Source organism: Sinocyclocheilus anshuiensis, unplaced genomic scaffold (genome assembly GCF_001515605.1).
Source record: "Sinocyclocheilus anshuiensis isolate Anshui unplaced genomic scaffold, SAMN03320099.WGS_v1.1 scaffold1051, whole genome shotgun sequence".
Lineage (NCBI taxonomy): Eukaryota > Metazoa > Chordata > Actinopteri > Cypriniformes > Cyprinidae > Sinocyclocheilus > Sinocyclocheilus anshuiensis.
In genome coordinates, this window is record NW_015546234.1 from 1,404,830 (window position 1) to 1,420,128 (window position 15,299).

Below are 15,299 nucleotides of genomic sequence, written 5' to 3' on the forward strand. Positions count from 1 at the left end.
TAAAGTCTATGGCAGGGGTGTCAAACTAAATTCCTGGAGGGCCGGAGCCCTGCAGAGTTTAGATTCAACCCTATTAAACACACCTGATGTAACTTATCAAGTCCTTCAGGCCTATTTGAAAACTACATGGTATGTGTATTGGAGCAGGGTTGGAACAAAACTCTGCAGGGCTCCGGCCCTCCAGGAACTGAGTTTGACACCCCTGGTCAACGGAAACCATATGAAAGACATACTGAGAAGAACAGACCAAAACCGAAAAGCTCTGATTCATGAATGAACCATTCAGACCAGTTTTATGAACTGAATCATTAAGAAGATATGAACTTTAATTAATGCATCAGGAAGAGCTCTTGAATACATTTTGGTCTTTTATTCACACAAAGTTGGAATATATCCTACCAAGTCATATAGACCACATTCTTGTTACATCTATGGTGCTTTTTTGTCATATTTGTGCTTGACAGCTGCAGTTATCACTTACTTTTATTATATGGGAAATAACGGCCAAGATGATAAGGGCACGGAGGAACGATATCTTTGGATACACTTTCAAAACAATTTTTTTTCCAGTTGATGAATGGCAAAAACATTGACAGCCAATCAGAATTCACCCTGCTTTAGAGAACTTGGCAGACGACATAATTGCAGAGCATGCTTGTCAGGATGCTAAAATGGTTATCTTTATAGTTATTGTTCTTTTGTTGAACTATCCCTTAATAGCTTAAACTCACCAGATTTCCAGTTTAAAATTGTTTCTCAGAAACTTCATGAGTGCTACCCAAAGTGTAACTTAAATGGTGAGATGTTTTAACAAATAGCTCTCGAAGGGCTATTCAACTCATGGATATTTGCTTTAGGAAGAGGTGGCCCACAAGGCTCCATCTTCACTCTGTTTAAATGACTAGAGAGGCACTTTTTCCCTTCCTGTTGTAGACGTGGGTATGATCGTTACCTCAGCGGTCTGATCCTGTGGTTCTGTGCAGCAGTAGTTTTCATATTTGCACTTTAGACTTTTTGAACTTGAAGACAGCTGTATTTAGACATCTCTTTTATAACTCAAACGGTCTCTGAAGTGCTGTGCTTTACAGAATCTCTGAAGTGGTTAAAGCAATACAAACTTCATTATTTATTCCCAGAAAAGTGCACATAAAGAGTGTAAATGTTGATGCTAGTGGTTTATTAACAGCAGAATTCATCAAATGCCCTTTGGAGTGTGAGGTTTATGTAATGGAATAATTAGCGAGAAACAGGGGAGATTATTTATGTAAAATCTCCAGCAAGGGCATTGAAACACCAAATGCCCTTTGGAGTGTGAGGTTTATGTAATGAAATAATTAGCGAGAAACGGGAGATTATTTATGTAAAATCTCCAGCAAGGGCATTGAAACACCATGTGTTTCACCATGTGCATTGGAAGCAGGTGTGAAGGTGTTACGTGAATATCAATTTCCCTTTTTTAGCACATTAGCACAGCTTAGCAAAGATTATTTTGCTAAAAATGTTTCACCTTTCACCCACTTTATACATCCTTCCCGCTAATTCTCACACCTCGTCATCATATACTGTTGAAAAAGGTGCACAAGATGCTGGCGTGTTTTTCTTATTAGTCCCCTCAGGAGAACCCGCAGGCCCCTTGAAGGCTCCTTGTTAAAGGAGACTACAGACAGCCTTCAGCCAGATCCCACCTGTTCACTACATCAGGAATGGAATATAGTTCTGGCTGCTCTGATTGGCTGCTGACAGGCAGGAAAGGGCAAAAAAGCGCAAGAGATACATGAAAAACACAGCATTTGTACATTTTGTTTTTACTGTGAAAAGATACACTACTGTTGTTCAACATTACTTATTTTTTAAATATTTTTTTTATATTAAAATAGAAAAGTTATTTTAAGTTGTAGTAATATTTCTTGATATTACCAATTTACTGTATTTTTGGTCAAATAAATGCAGCCTTGGTGAGTGTAAGAGACTTTAGTGTACATTTCACACACTTTTTACACATTTCACGTACAAACCCGATTCCAAAAAAGTTGGGACACTGTACAAATTGTGAGTAAAAAAGGAATGGAATAATTTACAAATCTCATAAACTTATATTTTATTCACAATAGAATATAGATAACATATCAAATGTTGAAAGTGAGACATTTTGAAATGTCATGCCAAATATTGGCTCATTTTGGATTTCATGAGAGCTACACATTCCAAAAAAGTTGGGACAGGTAGCAATAAGAGGCCGGAAAAGTTAAATGTACATATAAGGAACAGCTGGAGGACCAATTTGCAACTTATTAGGTCAATTGGCAACATGATTGGGTATAAAAAGAGCCTCTCAGAGTGGCAGTGTCTCTCAGAAGTCAAGATGGGCAGAGGATCACCAATTCCCCCAATGCTGCGGCGAAAAATAGTGGAGCATTATCAGAAAGGAGTTTCTCAGAGAAAAATTGCAAAGAGTTTGAAGTTATCATCATCTACAGTGCATAATATCATCCAAAGATTCAGAGAATCTGGAACAATCTCTGTGCGTAAGGGTCAAGGCCGGAAAACCATACTGGATGCCCGTGATCTTCGGGCCCTTAGACGGCACTGCATCACATACAGGAATGCTACTGTAATGGAAATCACAACATGGGCTCAGGAATACTTCCAGAAAACATTGTCGGTGAACACAATCCACCGTGCCATTCGCCGTTGCCGGCTAAAACTCTATAGGTCAAAAAAGAAGCCATATCTAAACATGATCCAGAAGCGCAGGCGTTTTCTCTGGGCCAAGGCTCATTTAAAATGGACTGTGGCAAAGTGGAAAACTGTTCTGTGGTCAGACGAATCAAAATTTGAAGTTCTTTTTGGAAAACTGGGACGCCATGTCATCCGGACTAAAGAGGACAAGGACAACCCAAGTTGTTATCAGCGCTCAGTTCAGAAGCCTGCATCTCTGATGGTATGGGGTTGCATGAGTGCGTGTGGCATGGGCAGCTTACACATCTGGAAAGGCACCATCAATGCTGAAAGGTATATCCAAGTTCTAGAACAACATATGCTCCCATCCAGACGTCGTCTCTTTCAGGGAAGACCTTGCATTTTCCAACATGACAATGCCAGACCACATACTGCATCAATTACAACATCATGGCTGCGTAGAAGAAGGATCCGGGTACTGAAATGGCCAGCCTGCAGTCCAGATCTTTCACCCATAGAAAACATTTGGCGCATCATAAAGAGGAAGATGCGACAAAGAAGACCTAAGACAGTTGAGCAACTAGAAGCCTGTATTAGACAAGAATGGGACAACATTCCTATTCCTAAACTTGAGCAACTTGTCTCCTCAGTCCCCAGACGTTTGCAGACTGTTATAAAAAGAAGAGGGGATGCCACACAGTGGTAAACATGGCCTTGTCCCAACTTTTTTGAGATGTGTTGATGCCATGAAATTTAAAATCAACTTATTTTTCCCTTAAAATGATACATTTTCTCAGTTTAAACATTTGATATGTCATCTATGTTGTATTCTGAATAAAATATTGAAATTTGAAACTTCCACATCATTGCATTCTGTTTTTATTCACAATTTGTACAGTGTCCCAACTTTTTTGGAATCGGGTTTGTACATTTTACACATTTCAGTACACACAAATTTCACAAAACATGCTCCCATGCCTTTTTTCTTTTCGCTGCCTGTCATGTATAGTTTAAAAATGTTCCAGCATAAACCGCTAAAAGCTTTCAAATGAGATTTAACGGATATCCAGTTTTGGCTGCTATGTGAACAATATCTATTGTCATGCAAGATTGCATCTTTGTGCTCTTGCAGACTGCTAAAACTTATTTATCAGACCTCGTTCTGCCCACGGCGTGATGAGAATAGTTTTTGACATATGGATGGTAAGGATGGCCATTGAGCTGAAGATTGCTCATTTGCCAGATTGTCGTTTGCCTCTAGGCAAATGGAGACATTCACTGCAGTAGCATTTTTTCAGTAACTTATACGCTAGTATTGCTGTGTAGCTATAGAGAGAAGCTTTACAGGACAGAACTGTGCTTTTCGCCAAGTTAAACTTAATGGAAGATTTAATTAATATTAGGGATGCACGATATTATCGGACCAATATCGGAATCGGCCGATAATGGCTTTAAATGTAAATATCGGCATCGGCCCGATATGAAAAATTATGCCGATATATGTCTTGCTGATAAGAGGAATAGGTTAACTCACGTGCTCAGGGTGTGCTAGCGATTAGATCATGTCAGCAGTGTGACTCATTTTTGAAGCAAAGTTTAGCCTGAATGATGATTAGATTCACTCTTTTGGATCGCTGCATTTAAACTGAGAAAGCAAGTACAGAATGACAGGTTCGGTGTATGATAGTGTAAACAGTAATAGCACGTGCAGCAGCGGCAGCCTCCCCCAGGTCCTAATGCCTGCTCAGTAAAGAGTTTTACTTCCGTAGGGGGCGCTGTTGGCCTACTTTTAATAAAATGAAAGTACAATACACAAATAATATTTAGACTGTGTTTCTGATTAAATAAAGCAGTAATTGATGTCATAAAATCATGAGTATGTTTTGATTTAAAGGTCAGAAGCAATAGCTTACATTAATAAAAAAAAAATCACAAACATGACACTTGTAAATTAAATAATTTTATATGTACTGATTTATTCATTAATGTGTAATATGTTATATTTTTTAAACAAATTATGAGCTCTAAAAGATTTCAGAATTTTTACATCTCTTTTGCTTTAAACCATCTATAAATGTTAATTCTTAAATTAAAATGGTAAGGTTACTACTGCATCTTTCTGAGAAAAAAAAATGCAGCGATTGATATATAGTTTATAGGTATTTTCAAAGCCTTAATGTACTGTTATTGTAAAAGAACTTCATTATTGTTTATTTAATTCTAACAAATAAGTTATTGTTAAAATTAACCAAAATTAAAAATAATTTGCTTATAATTTCCACACAGGAGAGACTTGGTGTTGTTTCCAAACAAAAGGAAATATATCTGTATTGACTATCGGCCAAAAAGAGTTGAAAAAATATCAGCATATCGGATATCTGCAAAAATCCAATATCGTGCATCCCTAATTAAAATTCTTCTAGACTATTGGTAAGCTGCCGTCTTCTTAGTTTCTCAGGCGTGTGTACAGAAATTATATGATTATGCAGTGCACATGATTTTAATTCGCTTTAGTGCTTAATGGTTTTAGATGATCCATCAGAAAATGGATGTGATGAAGAAGGTAAATTTTAGTATTTCCCTTTGTATAACTTATCATTATTGTCTCTTGCTCTATTTTTAGCTACTGGGACACAGCATACGACAGTGATGTTATGGACGACCGCGTGGGACTCAACTTGTTATATGCTCAGGTAAAAGTCTCCTAGTTTAAAGGATACTCTGTGTATGTGTCCATCGCACAGAAAAGTTGTCCTAAAGAAATTAAAACTAATACATTTTCATGACTCCAAAACTAACTAAAATAAAATAAAAAATAATGACCAAAAATAGTTTAATATTTTGATACATGATATATTGTAAAAAAAAAACTGCATTTAAGTAATTTACTGAATAACAATAATTCTAGAATGTCGAGAAATGTAAAGTCCATTAAACATTTCAATATGATGTTAGTTTCAACTTTATTGCATATTAACAACCATAAAATACTGTTCAAATTTAAAGTAAAACTGTAAATAATTACAATAGTGCTCCATTCGTTAACCGTAGTTAATGCATTAGGTTTCATGAACTAGCATTTTAGATCATGTCAATTATATACAGTGGTGTATATGTTATATTTTTTAAACAAATTATGAGCTCTAAAAGATTTCAGAATTTTTACATCTCTTTTGCTTTAAACCATCTATAAATGTTAATTCTTAAATTAAAATGGTAAGGTTACTACTGCATCTTTCTGAGAAAAAAAAATGCAGCGATTGATATATAGTTTATAGGTATTTTCAAAGCCTTAATGTACTGTTATTGTAAAAGAACTTCATTATTGTTTATTTAATTCTAACAAATAAGTTATTGTTAAAATTAACCAAAATTAAAAATAATTTGCTTATAATTTCCACACAGGAGAGACTTGGTGTTGTTTCCAAACAAAAGGAAATATATCTGTATTGACTATCGGCCAAAAAGAGTTGAAAAAATATCAGCATATCGGATATCTGCAAAAATCCAATATCGTGCATCCCTAATTAAAATTCTTCTAGACTATTGGTAAGCTGCCGTCTTCTTAGTTTCTCAGGCGTGTGTACAGAAATTATATGATTATGCAGTGCACATGATTTTAATTCGCTTTAGTGCTTAATGGTTTTAGATGATCCATCAGAAAATGGATGTGATGAAGAAGGTAAATTTTAGTATTTCCCTTTGTATAACTTATCATTATTGTCTCTTGCTCTATTTTTAGCTACTGGGACACAGCATACGACAGTGATGTTATGGACGACCGCGTGGGACTCAACTTGTTATATGCTCAGGTAAAAGTCTCCTAGTTTAAAGGATACTCTGTGTATGTGTCCATCGCACAGAAAAGTTGTCCTAAAGAAATTAAAACTAATACATTTTCATGACTCCAAAACTAACTAAAATAAAATAAAAAATAATGACCAAAAATAGTTTAATATTTTGATACATGATATATTGTAAAAAAAAAACTGCATTTAAGTAATTTACTGAATAACAATAATTCTAGAATGTCGAGAAATGTAAAGTCCATTAAACATTTCAATATGATGTTAGTTTCAACTTTATTGCATATTAACAACCATAAAATACTGTTCAAATTTAAAGTAAAACTGTAAATAATTACAATAGTGCTCCATTCGTTAACCGTAGTTAATGCATTAGGTTTCATGAACTAGCATTTTAGATCATGTCAATTATATACAGTGGTGTGAAAAAGTGTTGGCCCCCTTCCTGATTTCTTATTTTTTTGCATGTTTGTCACACTTTAATGTTTCAGATCATCAAACAAATTTAAATATTACACAAAGATAATGCAAGTAAATACAAAATGCAGTTTTTAAATGATGATTTCATTTATTAAAGGAAAAAAGCTGTCCAAACCTACGTGGCCCTACGTGAAAAATTAATTGCCCCCTCCTGTTAAATCATGAAAGAACTGCAATTAACCACATTATTTTAGAAAGCTGAGTTAAATTTCACTAGCCACACCCAGGCCTGATTAATGCCAGACCTGTTGAATCAAGAAATCACTTAAATAGAACCTGTCTGACGAAGTGAAGGATGCTTAAAGGGCAACACATTATGATCGCGATCTAAAGAAATTCAAGAACAGATGAGAATCAAAACAGTTGACATGTATCAGTCTGGAAAGGATTATAAAGCCATTTCTAAGGCTTTGGGACTCCAGCGAACCATGGTCAGAGCCATTATCCACAAATTGAGAAAACTTGGAACAATGGTGAACCTTCCCAGGAGTTGCCGGCCAACCAAAATTACTCCAAGAGCACAACGACGACTCATCCAAGAGGTCATAAAAGAACCCAGAACAACATCTAAAGAACTGCAGGCCTCACTTGCCTCAATTAAGGTCAGTGTTCATGATTCAACAATAACTCATTGCCAGTTGTCGCAAACACTTGATTGCAGTTGTTGCTGCAAAGCGTGGTACAACCAGTAATTAGATTAGAAAATTACTTTTTCACGTAGGGCCAGGCAGGTTTGGACAGCTTTTTTCCCTTAATAAAATAAATAATCATTTAAAAACTGCATTTTGTATTTACTTGCATTATCTTTGTGTAATATTAAAATTTGTTTGATGATCTGAATCTTTTAAGTGTGACAAACATGCAAAAAAATAAAAAAAACAGGAAGGGGGCCAACACTTTTTCACACCACTGTATATGTGTAACATTTCAAGTAGTAAAATAAAATGATTTTATGATAAACTAACATAAATTAACAATGAACAACAGTAAGTTTATAAATTCACATAAATCAAGATTAATATGAAAAAAAAAAACTGTTAATTGTTAGCTCATGATACCAAATGCATTAACAAATAAAATTAAATCACCACTAATATTAAATAACCTGGAACTAGAACTAAAAATTAACATTGAAAACTAAACTAAAAAACTAGAAATAACAACTAAATTAACCCTGACTGCATATTGAAGGTTTTATTATGGAAAACCTGCATAAATCTTAAAAAAATATTTAGTCAATTTCAGAGTGAGAAAAACAGTTTTCCCCTCCTTCTTCCACTCAGACGGTGTCTGACATTGAGCGGGGATGGATCCTCGTGAACAAAGAGCAGCACAGACAGCTGAAATCCCTGCAGGAGAAAGGCTCAAAGAAGGAGGTATGGCTGGGCTCCGCCACACACGTTATTTGATCTCCCTAGTGTCTATGAGCTGGAAAGAAAACGACTGCTTCTATAAAAGCTGAAGTCCATTCTCAGACCTGAATGTATTATGTTGAAGCCTCGATAGTCCAGTCATTTGTGTCTGTTAGATAATCATCTGTGTCTAACTATATTTTGTCCCACAGTTCATCAGATTGGCTCAGACACTGAAGTACTACGGCTATATAAAGTTTGATCCATGCATCACAGATTTTCCAGAGAAGGGCTGTCATGTTATAGTCGGTGCCGGCAACAATGAACTCAACTTTCATGTCAAATTGCCCAATGATCAGATGAAAGAGGGCAGCTTCAAAGTCACACGCATGAGATGCTGGCGGGTCACCTCATCTGTAAGTTTGATTAATAAAAAAAAAAGTATTTTACAATATTGCAATTTTGCAGGCAGAAAGGTCCATTGTTGATAGCATAGCGATGTATGAAGCACAGCTCATGCAGAATTCACTTTTAAACCAAGCAGACAGATTCTGTTGGTCAACGTCGCAAATTTGTTTGACCAACACAAGCAAAATCTGCGTGGGGAACTCCTGATCAAGTGGATTCCTACTGAAAATACTTGATTTTGCCAAACAATGGTAAATGCAAACACACATTTAGCAAAATCATACCAAAAATTGTACTGTGTGCAACCAGCTTAAGGTTGAAAACACCTGGTACTATTTAGTATGTTGTTGTCATCATTAGATATTTCAAGTTTCTTGCAGAGTCTGACTGCCTGCATTTGACCTGAAATCCAAAAAAGCTTGTCATTTAGCAGTTCCTGAGTTAATTCCTAAAATACTGAATAGTTGTCAAATGAGGTCACATTTTAGAAGAAAAAAACCACACCACTTGTATTTTAGACAGTTGCTTAAATTAAACAGGAAAGTTTTTTTTTTATTATTATTATAAATTTTTTATCAGTATTTTAGAAATAACTTAGGGCTGTGCGATATTGAAGAAAAATGCGATATGCGATAACTCATTAAATAATGCGATATTCGATATGCGATACGAATAATGCTTAAAGTGCCACATGCTCAGATGAAACCGTTTTACTCAGCTGTTGCGGAGTCAGTTCTGTGAACTTCTATAACTATCTTGTGTCATATATATATGGTTATTTGTATGTATGTATGTACCAAGAGTTCCTGTAAAACAACAACAAATTCCTTGTGTTTGCGCACACTTAAGTGGTGAATAAAGCTCATTCTGATTCTGATTCTAATAAGAAAGCACCCCTACAACAACTTCTGAAAGTGAACAGTATGTGTTTTACTCGATCATTACATAAAAATGTCATTTTAACATTAGTGTAATCATTTTAACATGAGTTTAGGAACTGAATAATAAAAAGGAAAAATAAAACACTGCTTAGTATTTACTCTTTGAATTTAATATGCACTGATTCTTATTTAAACTACAAAAGTTATTTAGGTAAGAGCAGTGAGTGATTTTCTCTTTGTCTTTTGTTCATGGCCCCAAATATTGCAAGCTGTAGCGATATGCATATTGCGATATGTACATTTGCGATATTTCGATCATTTTGATATATTGCACAGCCCTAAAATAACTTAACGACAACATTATTTTAGCCTGTAATCGTCAAATCTCTATAAAAAGCTTTACTTTAAATTGTTGTGAAATAAAGGCAAACATGCTAAAAAAAAATGTAATGTCTATTTTTGCTGTAAGAATGTAAAACACTGAAATTCTATGTTATTTTGCTATTTTAAATGTCAGAAATAAAAATCTATTCTAAAAGCGATTTTAGGCACCACAACATTATAATGTACATTATGATAAATAGATTAAGTGAAATAAAGGCAAAAATGTGACTTTAAAAAGACCTTCTTTTTCTTTCTTTCTGTACTACTTCTTACAGTAAGACTGTAGAAAAAAAAACTGAAATTCTATAATATTTTGTCTAAATAAATAAAAAATAAAATGCTAAAAATATTAATTAGTTGTTTTAAATGCATAATGTACAGTATGAAAAATGGATTCAGTGTTCAGTGAAATAAGGCTTTTAAAAGACTTAACAAAAAAGCCTTCTTTTTCCAAATGAAATGTACTACGTTTTACAATAAGGATGTAGGAAAACTTCCTTTTGTGCCTCCAGACAACCCTTTTCTCCAAGTTCTTTCTATGACTGTCTCTTCAGGCATGTCTGGTTGGTCTATTTCAGAAAATGGGAAGTTGAAACGGGGATGAACAAAAAAGCCACTTTCTGCAGGAAAATAGACTGTGCTCGCTTATAACTATCAGCTACCAGACACTCATCCATCTATCCATTCATATTTATTTCATGAGAATCGACTAAATTAATGCCTTCATGGTTTTCTGCATCCATTTTATTATACCAGAATTAGGAAACAAAATGAAGACAATCTAAATCTTCATTCTATATCTAACAGTATTAAGTATTTTTTACTCTGTCCCGTGTTTTTAAACAGTAGATTAACGAACAAACGTGTCAATATCTAAACGACTTCTTGTGGGAATGTGAAAAGGCTTTGAATATTTTCAGTTTGGTCCAATACAAACAGTTTAATGCACGTTCTGGCATTTCATTAGCCAGAGGAAGTTGTCTCTGCTCCACTCTGCAGTGGTCTTGGCTTGGTCTTTGCCCTGGAAAAGCAGAGTTGTGTTACTAATGAGATCAGAACGGCTGTCCTCTTCAGACCAGGACCTGACGGTGAGGATGCTGGGACTGTATAGCCATGTCTCTCTAATGGAACTGACAAGTTTCCTGTGTGTGTGTAAAGAAGTTGTCTGTTTTGTGTCTTCTGAGACCATTCTAATGAGACACTTTTGTGTGTTGTGCTGGTGATGCTATGTGATTATGAGGACGATGACATTTAGAGCAGAGCTAATGATGACTAATTGAGCTTTGAAGTTATTTGCTATGTAGAGGAGTTTAGAAATGGCCTCTGTAATTGCCAAGACACAAACAGCAATGATTATGATGATCGTATTTGTGACGACCTGGCCTAATTCTACAGCAGGTGCCTGTGGCGAACGGTACCGCAAACCCTAGCAGTTCCAGTAAATGTGACGTGAAACTAGAGCTGGCCTTCGAGTATTTGATGAGCAAAGACCGTCTGCAGTGGGTCACCATCACAAGTCCACAGGTCAGCACAGAGTCAGTCGCAGATTTTGAAATTCTATACTATTTTGTCTAAATAAATGGAAAATAAAATGCTTAAAATAAAAATACATTTTTAAATGCGAAGCTATTTCAGGCATTCATTTTGAGATTTGCTGAAGATTTCAAATGTTATCAAGTTATTAGTGTTTTTAAAGATTAACTTTAAGTGAGCTTAGATGACGGCAAAGGTAAAAATAGCGAATGAGCATTAACAATTAAATATCCGTCAATAAATAATAATAAAAAATAACTGTCTGAGAGTGACTGGACTAAGGTTTTTTGTTTTTCCCCAGGCTATCATGATGAGTATCTGTCTGCAGTCTATGGTTGATGAGCTGATGGTGAAGAAATCTGGCGGAAGCATTAAAAAGGTCAGTAGGTCTATGTTTGTCTTCTCGTAAAGACCTGCCAAATATCTGTGGAGTTTCTGAAATGTCTTTCAGTTGGTGGATGTATCTGTGTTTGCTTCATTTAAGCATTTGAGTCTTAAAGGTGACATATCATGAAAATCTGACTTTTCCAGGTTTTAAGTGCTATAATCAGGTCCCCGGTGCATCTACCAACCAAGGAAACGTGAAAAAGATTAACCCAGTGACTTTGTTTTGATAAGCCTTTTTCTGCAAGCTTCTGAGAAAACGAGCGCGTCTGATTTCGCTCCCTTGGTGACGTGGCAAAAGGGATCTCATTATAATATTACCGCCCCTTAATCTGTAAACTTCCACTCATGGCGCCATCATTTTGATTTCACAGGGGACAACGGTGTACCAGCTCTAATGCCATGGCGAAAGTTTGAGCAAAACATGCTAACTGTTCTGTCTTTGTCTGCTCAGACGAGCACAGAACACTATTTAGAGACCCAGCCTCAGAGGAGACAAGAGAGCAGTGCATTTATTGATTTATTTACTGTATATTGCTGCTGCCACACAGATCTAAAATAAACAAGCGATTTATTTCCCAGCATTTAAAGAGACAGGCATGAAAAACAGCCTCTTTCTGCTTCCACTCAAAATAGGCATTTTCAAAATGATATAATAAATGATCTGTGGTGTATTTTGAACTGAAAATTTACAGACACATTCTGGGGACACCAGAGACTTATATTACATATTGTAAAAGGGGCATAATATGTCTCCTTTAATTCATTTTTGCCCCATGCACTCTTAAAAATAAAGGTGCTTCAAAAGGTTCTTCACAGCGATGCCATAGAAGAACCTTTTTGTCTAAATGGTTCCATAAAGAACCTTTAATATCTGAAGAAACTTTCTGTTTCACAAAAGGTTCTTTGTGGTGAAAAAAGGTTCTTCAGATTACAAAAAGGTAAGAAAGAGGTGGTTCTTTAAAGAACCACCTCTTTCTTACCTTTTTGTAATCTGAAGAACCTTTTTTCACCACAAAGAACCTTTTGTGAAACAGAAAGTTTCTTCAGATATTAAAGGTTCTTTATGGAACCATTTAGACAAAAAGGTTCTTCTATGGCATCGTGAAGCACCTTTATTTTTAAGAGTGTGGGTTTGGCATGATGAACCCTATCGGGATAATCTGTTGTTAAATGTCCGTTAAATCGTCTTTGTTTCCTAGAGAGACTTGAGCTCACTTTTAAGTCAACATGAAAGTGTATTCAAACCCCAATTTATATTTCCCTAAAGTCGCGATGTAACAGAATTAGCGACAACCGAGTGAAAAGGAATATTTGTATGAAGACAAATATTTTTCTCTGGAATAATTTACATCGATGAGTCATGCGCAATAAGTTTGCGAATGTGTTTTATGAAAATAAATGTGGTCAATTTGTTTGTGATTATAATGTGCTCCCAGCAGATGCAGAAGAAGCGACTGAACGGCACGTTCCAGCGGTCTGACAGTCAGCAAACTGTGAAGTCTCCTCCATTACTAGTGGGCATAGAGGTTTTTGCTAATACAGAACACCTCTACTTTTGATATGGAAAGATGTACAGTACCATTGTTGATCTATGATATGCATGACTGTTTTTCAGGATTCCCCTGATCCCAGCCGTGAACAAGTAGTGAAACTCTCTGTGAGTTGTCAATGTTTTTCATTTCCTTATAATCAACTTACAATTGAAATATCCTGTTTTGTACCAGTGTTATTTTAATATTATTTACACACCATTATAGTATTTACTATTTTAAATTAGCTTTTATTCTCACATTTTTAGTGTTGGTTCTAATTGTAGTTAAGTTTAGCTTTATTTTTATTACAGTTTCAGTAATTTTAGTACTTCAGTTTAAACTTACTTTACATCCAAGGCACCATTTTTTTGTTTTTTTTCCATCTAATATTTATATTTTATTTTATTTCAGCTGTATTTCAATTAGTTTTAGTTAACAGTAACTAACAGTAAATTAGTTTATGCTGTTCTGTTTATTTTTTATTTCCACAGACCAAGCTGTCTTCTGTCTCCCTGAGAGGACTTAGTTCTTCCAACTCAGCCAGTGACATCAGTGGCAATGAATTCCATGGAAACTACGCCTTTGAAGGAATAGGGGACGATGACCTGTGATGGAGCCGTCTTCAAAAACTGGACTAAAGGAGGCAGATTTGTTTAGCGGTTTCTCTGCGCTGAGTGTAGTTTACTAGTTCTGCAGTATCGTAATGCCTTTCTGAAAAAGTCACATCAAGGGTCTCAAAATTAGCCTGTCGTACATAATTTTGACTCAAGTCTCTCATTAGTTTTATGAGAGGCCTCAGAGTCAATGCTCGCTCATTTAAAGTAACAAAAATAGGATAATTTTAGATTTGAGGCATAATTGGAGACCATTTCAGTGGTTAAATTAATAGAGGGTTACATAGGCACCTCAGGGCAAGTTACTACATTCAAGAGAGATGTTAATTTAGTCTGTGATGAAAGTTTCTTCTGAAGACGGACTTTATTTGAATCGTACTTCCTTACTAGAGACACAAAACTGTGCTTTTCCTCTCATATGTCATCATCTGGCAGACACAAAATTCCTGTTACCTGTTATCATTTTCTCTTGGCTCCTCAATGCTGTAGTTGCCTACTAGCGTAAGATTCATACCAGCAAATCATGTTCCTTTTAAAATCAGTTGAGAATATTATTTAATAGATATGTGCTTTGTATTGTCCAGTGTGCCAATGTTGCTTAACCTTTTGCTGCATGGTAGCGACAATATGACCAATGGCGTGGTAGATCTCTGCAGCTTGCCGTTTTCTTCAGGAGAGGTAAACTCGACCTGACACCTACTGCATATTCATTGCATATCCTAGATGAAAATACAAGTTCAGAATTTAAATTACCCTCTTTATTGTGGCCTGCTTTCTCTCTGCCTTATGCTGATTCAGACACCTTACAGTTTAACTTCTCACATTTAAATGTAGCGCCGGGCACAAGTTTGGTAAAAACCTTCTCTCATTCTGGCCTCAGCTGTGTCCTGAAATCTCGCTTCGTTTTGGGGTGTTCGGCAGGCCTGCTTGCACTAGCTGAACTCATGTCTTTTTTGCACAGTATTAAGAAAGGTAGATGGCTTGGGTATTTATTGAGATATTAACTGTGGGAAAACATCCTGGAACATTCGCAAGAGGTTTGTAGGTCTGTGTTTGTTGTTTGTGTTCTATTATTCAAACCAATATATTAAAAATGTTTCTCGTAAATGCCAAAATTATAGTTCACTAAAGCATTTTGCACAAAAATCATGGTAATGTCACTTTTATAAATGTACATGCAATTTAAAAAGTATTCTGAATATTTACTAATATCTGTATTATCTTAGTATATTACAAACAATTA

General features: G+C 35.5%; 1 protein-coding gene across 4 annotated transcripts in view; it reads left to right on the forward strand.

Annotated features, from left to right (window-relative positions):
• Positions 1-14,263, forward strand: part of snx17 (sorting nexin 17) — a 33,511-nt gene extending 19,248 nt beyond the window's left edge. The window contains exons 8-15 of one of the 4 annotated variants that reach the window (XM_016503531.1): positions 5,303-5,372; positions 8,249-8,341; positions 8,530-8,733; positions 11,386-11,514; positions 11,825-11,902; positions 13,347-13,436; positions 13,526-13,567; positions 13,934-14,263. In XM_016503531.1, the coding sequence (XP_016359017.1) occupies positions 5,303-5,372; positions 8,249-8,341; positions 8,530-8,733; positions 11,386-11,514; positions 11,825-11,902; positions 13,347-13,436; positions 13,526-13,567; positions 13,934-14,053 (826 nt within the window). In that variant the 3' untranslated portion in view covers positions 14,054-14,263. The remainder of the gene's footprint in view (positions 1-5,302; positions 5,373-8,248; positions 8,342-8,529; positions 8,734-11,385; positions 11,515-11,824; positions 11,903-13,346; positions 13,437-13,525; positions 13,568-13,933) is intronic. The other 3 variants (XM_016503533.1, XM_016503532.1, XM_016503534.1) reach the window with 3 other exon arrangements.
• The last annotated feature ends 1,036 nt before the right edge of the window (positions 14,264-15,299 follow it).